This window comes from Engraulis encrasicolus, chromosome 19 (genome assembly GCF_034702125.1).
Source record: "Engraulis encrasicolus isolate BLACKSEA-1 chromosome 19, IST_EnEncr_1.0, whole genome shotgun sequence".
Lineage (NCBI taxonomy): Eukaryota > Metazoa > Chordata > Actinopteri > Clupeiformes > Engraulidae > Engraulis > Engraulis encrasicolus.
In genome coordinates, this window is record NC_085875.1 from 48,112,106 (window position 1) to 48,124,589 (window position 12,484).

The 12,484-nt window shown below is 41.1% G+C and overlaps 2 protein-coding genes across 3 annotated transcripts in view; both read left to right on the top strand.

Moving 5' to 3' along the window:
- med6 (mediator complex subunit 6) overlaps positions 1 to 5,531 on the top strand; it is an 8,872-nt gene extending 3,341 nt beyond the window's left edge. For both annotated transcript variants that reach the window (XM_063184614.1, XM_063184615.1), the window contains exons 4-8: positions 1,920 to 2,002; positions 2,450 to 2,558; positions 2,669 to 2,784; positions 4,699 to 4,726; positions 4,945 to 5,531. In XM_063184614.1, coding sequence (XP_063040684.1) covers positions 1,920 to 2,002; positions 2,450 to 2,558; positions 2,669 to 2,784; positions 4,699 to 4,726; positions 4,945 to 5,078 — 470 coding nt within the window. In that variant the 3' untranslated portion in view covers positions 5,079 to 5,531. The remainder of the gene's footprint in view (positions 1 to 1,919; positions 2,003 to 2,449; positions 2,559 to 2,668; positions 2,785 to 4,698; positions 4,727 to 4,944) is intronic.
- Positions 5,532 to 6,692: 1,161 nt separating this feature from the next.
- Positions 6,693 to 12,484, top strand: part of pcnx1 (pecanex 1) — an 89,772-nt gene continuing 83,980 nt past the window's right edge. Inside the window, exon 1 of the mRNA XM_063184616.1 lies at positions 6,693 to 7,052. Coding sequence (XP_063040686.1) covers positions 6,900 to 7,052 — 153 coding nt within the window. The 5' untranslated portion in view covers positions 6,693 to 6,899. The remainder of the gene's footprint in view (positions 7,053 to 12,484) is intronic.

Sequence of the window (12,484 nt, forward strand, 5' to 3'; positions counted from 1 at the left end):
AATGGACACAGTGGAAGTTAGGCCATTTTCAGCATTCAGAGAAGGCAGAGTTGAAAGAGTGAGCTCAGTAAAGGAATGTGTTACATTTTCAAGCATCAAAGGGTATGTTGTAGCTGTATATGATGGCAACTGGTGGCTAGCATGTGTTGAGGAATGTATGCCGATCACTGGAGAGGTGAAACTGAACTACCTGCATCCTCATGGACCATCTCCATCCTTCACTTTTCCCTTCAGACCAGATAGACTTGTCATGGATCATCAGGATGTGCTTCTGGTAGTGGAACCTGTAACTGCAACGGGACGTACTTATACATTATCTACAAAAGACACAGCTGCTGCTTCAAATGCACTGGTAGAGTACAAAATGAGAGTGTAGCCATTGATTATCTATTTAAAGTACGGTAAAGGGAAGATGACACAGGTACACAGAGAAGGAATGTTCAAACATTCACATATCATCATTTGGTTTGTATAAATGGACATCTGCCTTAATTTCTGAAACCTGGGACCATGGAAACTGACCATTTTTGTTTTGTTTTTGTTTTGTCATGTGATGCTACTATGGTATTACCATATTATTAGTAAGTGGTCTGTATGATGCCATATTTGTGAGTCAAATTCTCTCTGAAATGAATAAAGAACAGAACACCAGCATTTGAGGTGTTGCTAATGACATTGCCGGCTACGTTTGGACAAGGAACTGGCCATTTTAAAATATAGTTTTTTTTAGATATTCAATTTTTAATTTTTCAATTTATCATAATTCATATTCTGAGAGTTGTTGTATTCCAAGCTGATTGTGTAATATGTAGAGCCAGAAAAGAGCTTTCAAATAACACCACAGGCATCTTTTTGTGACTAACACTGACTGATATATTCAAGGCTGAATGTATAGTGTCCTACCCTCACATGTGAACCTTTCCTAGTCTGTTTCTCCCTTAATATTAGTGTCAGATTCAAACCAATGCAGTTCTGGGGTGCTACCTTGCCACTAAAAAGGCACACCAAGTATGATTGAAATCCGGGTCGGTCGGGTCCCAAAGTGTCTGATTTCACGTGAAATGACCCAAGTCCGATTCCAAAAAGATTAGAGTCCAAGTGAAGTCTGAGTCACATGTCGGTCAAGGATGATGTCAATAATTGGAATGTTTGAAGGTCTCTTGTATACCATGCAGGTGAAGACAGACTTGTATGTTATTGGATTTCAGGCTCCACTTTAGAATGTGTGATGATGGACAGTGTATTAAACAAAATTAAGATCAACTCAGACGAGTCCAAAAGCCTAATTCGGCAAGACCAGTGTCTGAGTCACAACAAGTCCGAGTCCAACTATTAGTTGCCACGGGGCAGCCGTGGCCTAGTGGTTAGAGAGTTGGTCTTTTAATCTAGGGGTTGCTGGTTCGAATCCCCCCTGACCTCTCCCTACATCTCCTTCCATGGCTGAAGTGCCATTGAGCAAGGCACCTAACCCCACATTGCTCCAAGGACTGTAACCAATACCCTGAAAAATAATAGTTGTAAGTCGCTTTGAATAAAATGAAAGCGTCAGCTAAGTGCAATGTAATGTAATGTAGTGAGCCCAAGACAAGCACAAGTCCATAGAGCAGTGATTCTCAAATAGTGGAATCTGGAAATCATTTTCTGGAAATTTAAATAAAACTTGTTGCTGTATTGCTGTTGCATTTGAGTTGTAATGTTTATTGGGACAGGTGTGCCCAGAATATGTCTGAACATTTCAAGTGGGCCCCAAGTTTGAAAGCATTGGGAACCCCTGCCATAGAAAAAAAGTCTTGAGCCCAGACTCGAATACAGCCCTGCTCTAAAGTAATTATAACAAAAGCCTTTTATTTCCAGAGTGCAAAACTAAGCTTAAATGCCGCAATGGTACATGCACTAACTGGTGTTCTTGTACCGTGTAGTTATTCCACTGGCAGATTACTACATCATAGCTGGAGTGGTCTACCAAGCACCGGACTTGGGATCCGTCATCAGCTCCAGAGTGGTAAGGAAGACTGGGTTATTTTATTTCTTGGTTTAATCAAGAGACAATTCTGAAATGAATAAAATGTATATGGATAACTAATGTAGAGCTGTTTTCAAGATTTTTTTGGGATTTTCATGCTTTTATTGATTGGACAATGAGAGCGTGTGATGGGTGAAGGAGATATCTGCGGAAGGATTAAAAATTGAGCTCAGGTTAGACTTGACCTGTTTATTTATTAAATTAAAACAGTAATGTTTCGATCACTCAGGATCTTTGTGATCTGATTATTAAATATACTTTGTTTTTTGGAACTTATTCCGAAGTGTACAGACCTACCTTCTTGAACTGCCTTAGCCCAATGAGCCATAGCCCCTAAATGCCGTTTTTAAAGTATAGTTCTATGCATCGAATTATTTATTTTGAGGCATGCCGTTTGACAGCGTTACTGTGCTATTTACTTCTTAGCTTTCTGCTGTTCATGGTATCCAGTCTTCATTTGATGAAGCCATGTCCTATTGCCGCTACCACCCTTCAAAAGGCTACTGGTGGCACTTCAAAGATCAAGAGGAAAGAGGTGAGAAATTGGTACACTATGCTTGTACGTATACATGCTTGTGTGTATTTATGTGGTTGATAACTGTCCTAACTATGGTTCCTGTCTTGTTTAAAAAAAATAATTTTCAGAGAAAACAAAACCAAAGACAAAGAAAAAGGAGGAACCAAGTTCGTTTTTCCAGCGGCAGCGAGTGGATGCGCTACTGCTAGACCTTCAGAAAAAATTCCCACCAACGTATTACCAGGTCTGAACAGAGCAGTTGTGACCTGTTTTTCCCCATTTTGCACAGAACCTTATTACATTAATGCAGGTTCACAAAAAGTTCAGAAAGTTAATTAGTAAGTTAAAATTAGAAAGTTAAAAAGTATAAATGGTAAACAAACAGCTACTGTGACTCTGTGCTCAAAGATGAGGTTGCTATTTTTTAAGTTCACCTGAAAGGCAAAAATCCCTAACTACACTGTGTGCAGAATTATTAGGCAAACAAGTTTTTTGACAATATCATCCATTTTATGCATGTCCGCCACCACCCTTTATGGACATGAACACCTATTGGATTTAAGCATTCCAGGTCATGCATATTGGTATAGTAAGAGACAGTGTGATCGAAGGAGCCCAATACCCTATATCAGGGCAAAATTAGTGTGCATAATTATTAGGCAACTTCGTTTTCCTCTGGGAAAATGAGCCACAAAAGAGATCTTACAAACTCTGTAAAGACTATAAACAATTTTGAAGTCTTGTAGAGGGTTGTGGCTGTCCTGAAATATTGGTCACATCCATCTAATGCACCGTTACAAGCCATCAGTGTCGCATGACATGTGCTCACAAAGTAACTGCCAGATTGAGAAGAATTGAAGATGAAACTACGACAAAACTATTACCATGCAGTGCTGGTATATTCCAGAACTGAAACCTACATCGACTGTCAGCAAGAACATTATATTCAGCACTCAGAGACATGGACAAGGTAAAACAGGCTGAAACCTGAAGACCACTCAGCAAGTAACTTAAGTCAAGACTGGGTCAAGAAATCTCTTTAGACAGTTTTTTCAATGGTTTTATGAACTAGTGAAAGTGACTGTTAATGGACCAGGTCGATGAGCCTATGGCTAGATCAGTAATGTGCACACTCAGATCAGTTGCTGAGTTCCACTCAAATACCAGCAGATTACTGCATAAATACCATTGTCTTCATAAAAGATGCAATTTTCTCCCTCTAAAAGATCCAGCCATGGGTTCATCCACCCTGTCTGTCAAGAGTCACTTTCCCAAGTCCATAAAACCTTTGAAAATTTTGACCCCAGGTATTTTTGCCCCCGTTTTGACTTAATTAAGTTGTTGAATGGTTGTCTGGTGTCATCCCTTCTTACCTTGGCCATGTGTCTGAGCGCTCAATACCCTGTTTTTCTGGACACTCTGTGTTTGTTTCTGTTCTGGAATATGATAAGACTGCAGGGTAATATATTTTTTGTAGTTTCGTGTTAAATTCTTCTCAATGTTTGGCAGTGACATTTCTTAAGAAACTGATGACTTTGTAACAGTGCATCTGATAGTTCTGTGCGAACGTGACCAACATCTTGCAAATTTCAAGACAGCCACATCCCTCTAGAACACTTAAAAATTGTTTGTAGACATTTCAGAGTTTGTTAGATCTATTTTGTGGCCCATTTTCCCAGAAGAAAACAAAGTTGCCTAATAATTATGCACACCTGATATAAGGTGTTGGGCACCTTCGACCACACCCCCATCTTATTATACAAATATACATGACCTGGAATGCTTAAATCAAATGGGTTTTCATGTTCATATAGATTGCTGTTGGAAAATATGCATAAAATGCATAAAATGGTCAAAAAACACGTTTGCCTAATAATTCTGCACACAGTGTATTTGTGAATGGTGTATGTTTCCATTAGAGCTGGGCTGTATGACCAGATTTGAAAACAGTGCCAAATTTTTAGCAGATTACCAACCCTATGTGTCTACAATTACGGGCTCTACTTTTCTGGTCTTTGTGTAACCCTGGTGTATTAAATGTAAGTCATTGACTGTGTGGTAGGCGGCATACAATTATGACCATGCATCAGACTATGCATTAGATTAATAGGTTTCCATTTAGAATCATAATCATTTTCTCTGTCTCTGGTGTTTGCAGCCCAAGCCTGGAGAAAAGCCCGTACCAGGTGAGATGTGACATTTTGACTTGTATGGAGCTTCTGTTTAATCCTGTCGAAATAAATCCTTTTAATATTGCATAATGAAAAACCACAGGAAGTCATCAAACTCTGTAATGAAAATACCATCATTGTTGGTTCTATCATGACCTTCTAAAATGGGCATTAGAAAGGATTTTATATAATTAACAGTATCTCTGTGTGTCTGGTTTCCTTTTGTTTTCTAGTGGAGGTTAAGAAGGAGGCTGATTTGCCTGTGGAAACTGTGAAGCAGGAGGAGAGGGAGACTCCAGCGGGCAAGACACCAGCGCCCGCACCTCCAAGCAAACCCCCACCAGAGAAAAGAGCCAGGCTGCAGTGACACACACACACACACACACACACACACACACACACACACACACACACACACACACACACACACACACACACACACAAATGGACTCTTGATCATTTTGACTTTTTTTTTTTAGCTTGAGAGAAACTGAAAGTCAGTAGGTGTGGCTGTGGAATATTTATATGGACAACGTTGACAAAGTTTGTCTTTTCTTTGGTCAAAACAACATGTTTCATCATGGTTTACACTTCCAGACTGATCCAGTCAAAGGTTAAGGAAAGTGTAGTTCATTTCTCACATTTTTGAAGTAATTTGAGAGTATGATTTTTGAAATGCATTTTGTAATACATTTTCAATGGAATGCATGATGCATTAATTGTTCAGAAAATTCATGATAATTCTTTTTTTTTTTGAAACTGCAAAAACATGTACATCCTTTGATATTGTGATATTAAATCAATCTTTTTTGCTACTTAATATTTTGGATACTGTCAGGTAGATAGTGGGAAATGCACTTTCAATGGTTAAAATTCTATTTGATCATGTTCAACAGAGAAAATAACACCTTTAACCATGGACCGTTATTTTGCCCCACCACTCCACGGTCCTACTGGGGCAAACCTAGAAACACCTTTTTAAAAAGAACTAATTTGTGGGATTTTTAACAAAACAAAAGGAATTCCCTAGCTGAGAGGTGACACCAAACAGTCCTGTTAAAAAAACTGTCAAGTATCAGGGTGCATCAGCTTTTTAATCATGGCTTGTTTAATTACCAGTATAGGTGCTTAAAAATCAAATGACTGATGGAGTCACTTGACAGTAGAGTGAGCACAGCCTGAGGAACGCGCAACAGATGGACAACAAATCACAACACACAATCGCAGGCTCCTTGTTTTGATTGATTATGTCGCCATCTGCTGGAGAGTGAGCTACACTAGGCAACATTGAAAAGATGCAAACCTTCTTTTAATGCACCATGACAACCTAAATATTAACCAGAACGGGGCCAAAGAGTCCTGACGAGCAATTACGGCCGTAATATTGCACAATGCAGCAAACGAAAACAGCAGAATCATCCCAATACTATCATCACAAGGCATCTCTGTAACATGACCACCAATGATCATATTAGAAGAATTGAATGCAAAGATACTAGAAAGGCAAAATTAAACGTGACACATGGTATCATTCATACATGTTTTAAAAATAAAAATAAAATAAATTTGGCAGGGGTGTTATGCTGACAATATGAAAAGAACCACAGAAAATGAATCGAAATTAAGTATACATGTGCATATTTCAAGCACACATTTAATGAAAATGTACAAAGCACGGGAAACGACAACAAAAAACATAGACTAAACACTCTGAGCAAATCGGTTAAATGGGTTCAAGACAATTGTCTATAGACAATTAGATATAGATATCAAGATATAGATACAGATATCAAGGAAAGGAGGAACATATTCTACTGCGTATTTTATTTTCCTGATGCGTTACAGATGTTTTCATTTTAAGGTATTCTTTTTATTATTATTTTATTCCCACACGATGGCGCCATATTATTGTGTTTGAAAAACTACAATGAAGCTCACCTTCTTTCCCCTGTATGGGCTTCTCGCGCTGTAGTTGGGAAGCTCCGCGCAGGGCGTGGTGGGATAGAATGCCTCTTCTGGGAGGACCTAATAGACTTTCCTAGCTAACGGGTAACGGAGAAGATGGCTGCAGCGGGGCTTTTCAGGCCAGTGGCTGAAAACAAAACGCTGTTTGTCATGTTTCTGGACCGCGTGGATTTAACCTGTCATTCATCGTGAGGGCTTTGTCGAGGACTAGAGGAGGATAAATATGGGGTCTCAAACACTACAAATATTGAGGCAGGGAGTCTGGGCTTCAATCACTGGTGGGTGGTATTACGACCCCCATCAAAACACATTTGTCAATGCCTTACATCTGTATATATGGCTCTTCCTGCTATGTTTCCCCTTTACGCTTTATATGGTAAGTCTGGCTCCATTTTCTATTTTCTAATATTACACTTTGTCTCACAACAGGTACTGCCTTCTCTTCAGGTTCAGTAACGTTAGCAGCTACCCCTGGCTAACGTTGCCGTTGTTGGTTCTCTGATAATTGGAGGGGGCTAGCGGACTAGCAGCTCCTTTGTTTGATTTCAGATTATTTGACTGAGAAGGGCGAACACTATTGCTTAAAACCACTGCTTTTTAAATCGGAAAACCAGATGTGAATATGCGCGTCGGTGGACATTTTTATCCGCGTCTTTTGTGTGTTGGCCGTTGTCAGGTGTCCCCTATTATCCGGTTCATTAAAATGTCAGCTGGTCATGTCAAGAGCTAGACAGTTCTCCGTGTAGCGACCTAGCGCGCTGGCTGAAGATGAAGTCTGCAACATCAGGACCTTTTTAAAACATGTCATGTGAATTGGTTTTGCATGGCATCTTCTTTCCCACGTCGGTGGCGAGGGTGCACTTTAAAAAATAGGGCATATTCTGATTCTTTCGCACAGTGCATCTAATAAAAAAAACAGCAAATAAGCCCACCACCCATCAGTATGCATCATAGATATTGGTGTTAATGTGGCTTTTCTGGCAAAGCAATGCTTGATTAATCTCAGTTTAGTAAACATCCAGTTTATTATCGGACAAATGCAAATATAGCCCACTTTGTGGTCCGCGCGCAGTGATGCGCTATAAATGACATTTGGCAGTATTATTTTTGACACACTGCCTGTTTACTGCTGTTGTTGTCAAATGTGTTGTTTAAACGAATGTTGGTGGAAGTGCCTCGCATGGCCAAATTGCACATCACAGTGGAGCACTGGAAGTCTATTTGTGTTGCTAATTCGATGTAGTTCTGGCAGGGAGTCGATTCCCTGTTGAGGCGAGGATGTTGGGATGCACGTCTGACTAGGTCACACTCTGCGGAGGAGAAAATCGTGCCCCGCTGACTGCCAGTCAAGAGATTAGGGGCAGAGGTGACACGATAATGCTACATGATATGTTGATACCCATTTCGATTGCATGCAGTGTTGTAGGCAGATTAGAGAAGCCGAGGTGCCTACACAGTCTTTTCAGTTGGCACACATAATCTCCACAAATATACACCACCAGATACTGCTGCTGCTGCGCTGCGGTCAGTGCAGAATCGGTGCGTGATTTTGTGTTGAGTGTTTGGATAATCTTGCGCGTAATTTACTAAGAGCAAGCGATGCAGCTGCGCACTTTTGTGTGTGCTCCCGCCGGACACTGTTAATTTGCACTGTATATTTCGCTGCTGCGCACTTAGTGTGTTCATGAGATGAAGCCTCCCTTGTCTCGTTGACAAATGTTCCTCTGCTTTGTGCTCTAGTCCAAAGCTGAAGTGCGAAACGAGGTCACATGAAGCAAATGTTGCCCTCCATCACAACACTACTTCTTTTTGTCGCACCGTTGAATTGTAATGCAACGGTGTTAAACCATAATAACAGAAAAAAAATATCGTGGCATTTGTGCAGAGGCCGGAGGGTTGTTCTAATTCTGCAATGTCAGGATGAGGCAAATAGATGTACCCCTCCCCTCCCCTCCCCAGCTGATGTCATTAGGGATTTCAAGAAGGCAAATTGAAGTCGGGCAACTTCAGCTGTTTGGCAGTGCTGTAACTGTGTATTTAAAGAGTGGTGTTGTCCACCTCCATGAGATTTGGTACAGTGTGCTGTGCTGCCTACCAGACCAGCCTAAATGACTGCAGTAAGCTAAAATCTCCCCTCGGGGGTATTGCAACTTTTGCTTTATTTGGGGTTGTACAGTGTGTGTGTGTGTGTGTGTGTGTGTGTGTGTGGGGGGGGGGGTCTGTGTCTGTGGTCAAATCTATATAAAGCCAGTGTTGTCTATATAGAGAAGAACGTAATAAACCCTCTCTAAATAAATGCATACAGCACCCAGGCAGCTTGCTTCCATAAGGGGCTGTGCAGTGGAGACAGCAGACAAACACAACATGGAGAGAAGGGGTCAGAAGGCAGACCTTGCTATGAAGCTGTAGGCTGGTGTCTGTAAAGTAGTTGAGATGAGAAGACTTTGTTGATCCACTAAGGAGCAATTATTTACTACCTCACCATCCACACAACATAGTAGTAAGCAGGGTTGGGGAGTAACGGATTACATGTAACGGCGTTACGGTAAAAGAATACAAAATCAATGTAATCCGTTACATTACAAGCAAAAAAATATGTATACAGATTACAGTTACATTCAGTGGGAATGGGGATTACTTAACAGGATTACAATTCTTGCGAAATTGCGTCTTTGGTCCCTTTTATTTATTTAATTATTATATTAACTGATTTATTTATTCATTTATTGTTATGCCGCGGCTTGTATGTTGTGATTTTTGGTTTTTCGCCGGAATCAGAGAGGGGGTTAGATCTTTGAGTGGCATGTGGCATGTGTCAGTGACATGCGGAAGTGCCGCAGTGACATGTCCATTGATTTTATATTAACCACAGACTTATACTAATTATTATCAATAAGTGTAATAATATTTATTAATAAAAAAGTATTATTTTAAATTATTTATGTATTCTAGGTCTGTAATTACAACAGTTAACGGGCATGTCAAGCCAAGCGCCGTCACGGTTGGCATGTCACGTTGGTTACTATGGTTACAGTGGCTACTACGACGTCAAACTGTGCCTAACCCTAAACTTATTCCTAAACCTAACCTGTCAGTGAAAAAATGTGTGTAAACCAACCGAACTGTGCCTAAACCTAAACTAATTCCTAAACCTAACCTGTCGGTGGAAAAATGTGTTTTATAGTTGCATGCCAGTGATGCCACTTCCGTATGTCGATGTCGAACTGTGCCTAAACCAAACTCATTCCTAAACCTAACCTGTCAGTGAAAAATGTGTGTACACCAACCTATAAACATGCCGAACTGTGCCTAAACCAAAACTCATTCCTAAACCTAACCTGTTAGTGGAAAAATGTGTTTTATAATAGCATGTCAATGATACCACTTCCGCATGTCACTGGCACATGCCACATGCCACTCAAAGATCTAACTCCTACTGCGGAATCATCACCTGTTACGTAATGACGACAGTGACAGTAGCATTCCTGACCGACCTACGTTCTCTCAGCCTTGCTTCCCTTCCCTGCTGGTGGGAGTGTTCAATAGTTCGTTGTCGTTGCATCAATCACTCAGTCAAAGAAGTACAGAGCAGTCGTGAGCATATGGAACTATTTTAAGGTCATAAGTCTTACAGCTCCACAAAACGCATTTCAAATGTGTAAGCTGCACCTTGTACTTGCAGGGTTATTTTCACATCTGTACATTTGTTTTGTAACTGTGTGGGTTTTTTTTGCACATGTGTGTGGGGGAAAACGTATGTGTAAAATATTAAAATGTATGTGTAGAAATGTTTTGAAGTTGTGGCAAGAGAAGTGCGTACGGCTTGTGCCATGCTTTACCAACTTCTTCCTGTTCGGAGCTGCGAGCACTAGAGATGGTAAAAAACCCGGAGGATCCGGTTGGAGAGCCGGGTAAAGACCTCACCCGAACAGACCGGATGGCTGTCGTGCATTGATCCGCCAAAGGCGGGTCAGACGGCATTTCATTAATATGTCAACAAAATGGCAGTTACAGCGCGAGAAATTGTGAAACCGGAATATATCCTCTTTAGTTGACTACAACAGCCATTCTCTAATCTCCCTAGTATGCTGTTCAGTCACGAACACTCACTGAGTAAAACTGAACCAACTCCCGCCTCGTCATTCATCGAGCCTGTTTGATCCGTCCAGCCTATGTTGTGGCCAATTGAGTGTTTGAGTCGCGGATCCCCGCTCCCTATGCGTGTGCTTCTGACTCTGTTGAGGTCTACATTTTAATGTTAATAGTGCTCTGCCAACGCTTTAACATCTCAGTCTGTAGGCTACTCTTAGGGAAAGTATAGTCTACAGACGTGACTCGATCACTCACTGCGTTACAGCGTAGGCTACAGTCTTTAAAGCCACTGCTGCCGTCACTCCCCTCGTCCGAGTCACTCAGCAGCGGCGCCCTCGGCGACTCGGTGAGACGAATCCTGACTGAGTTGTTGGTAGCAGCGAATCCCCTACGGATCGGATCAATCGCTTAAGTTTCGTTTTTGCCAGGAGTGTGTGAGTCGCAAGGCAACTCGGCAGCGGAAGCGAGTGGTCATCTGCTGCTCGCCTCCTGACTGTCCCTGCTCAACTAGACTTCTGCTCCCAAATGTTTGACTTTTAGTCTTAAATACAAACACACACACATTATTTATTGCAAAATCAGGAACATGCCGTTTCACTGCTGCCAAAGGCTGTTCGAGTTGTGGTTGCATGTTTAGTGAGGAGACCCAGGTGGGTCGGATCGCAGCATGAGTTTAGGAACTGTTACATTCATAAAGTGAGTTTTGTTGATCAAACTGTCTTACTCTTTGATTTATCAACGTGAATTGATAAATGGAACAACAAAGGCGAGGCGCATAGCTACTTAACGGCAGAAACGTTTTAAAAAATACATTATTTTTATTTATTTTTATTTATTTTAAATAAGTGATCCGTGTGATCCGATTGATCCGTCTAATCCGGGTACCCTCCTTGGAATGATCCAATCAATCCGGACGCCTCAAAGATTCGAGTTAAGCACCTCTAGCGAGCACACGGCTGTGAAACTTCTTTCACAGATGTACGAATTTTGAGCCGGTTTTCACGTGGGGGTGGGGTCACAGGGTGAGAGCCAATCAAAACATCGCTTATTGCCAAGCCATCGATTTCAATGGGGTGCGTTTACATCCCAGTGCAGTAGGTGGCGATAATGAATATTCACCTCTAAACATCACTTGCATTGCGCCAAATGAATACAGACTACCGGCACGTTAAGTTTATATAGGCAGCGAAATATTTTACATCTGTAAGTTAATACAGTAGACTATTTTACATCTATAATATATCTATAGCCTACTATTTCCACGATCTGCTTACCTTGATCCCCACAGATACCACGCAAAATACCATGCACTCATTGACTGAATATTGTGACACTATGACAGACGCAAGTGACCAACAAATTGCATTACATTAACTAGCTTTTCGTTTTTACCTGGTAACAATTATATAATAATTATATTCTCTGTAACACAGAGGTGTCAATTCCTGGTCCAGAAAGTAAAAACCCTGCCACAGTTTCCTTCCAATACAGGTGACTCTAATAAGCAGCTGGTCTTGAGTGTTCAATTATCAGGTGATTCGGAGATGGTTGGATCCAATTTGTGGCAGGGTTTTTACTTTCTGAACCCGGGATTGACACCTCTGCTGTAACATAACAACGTTAAAATGCAACTAAGTAGAAGCGTGCAGTATTGGCAGGCAGTAGCCTATTTAAACAGTCTCAGCCATGCAACTGAGAAGAGGATTATGCTACAAA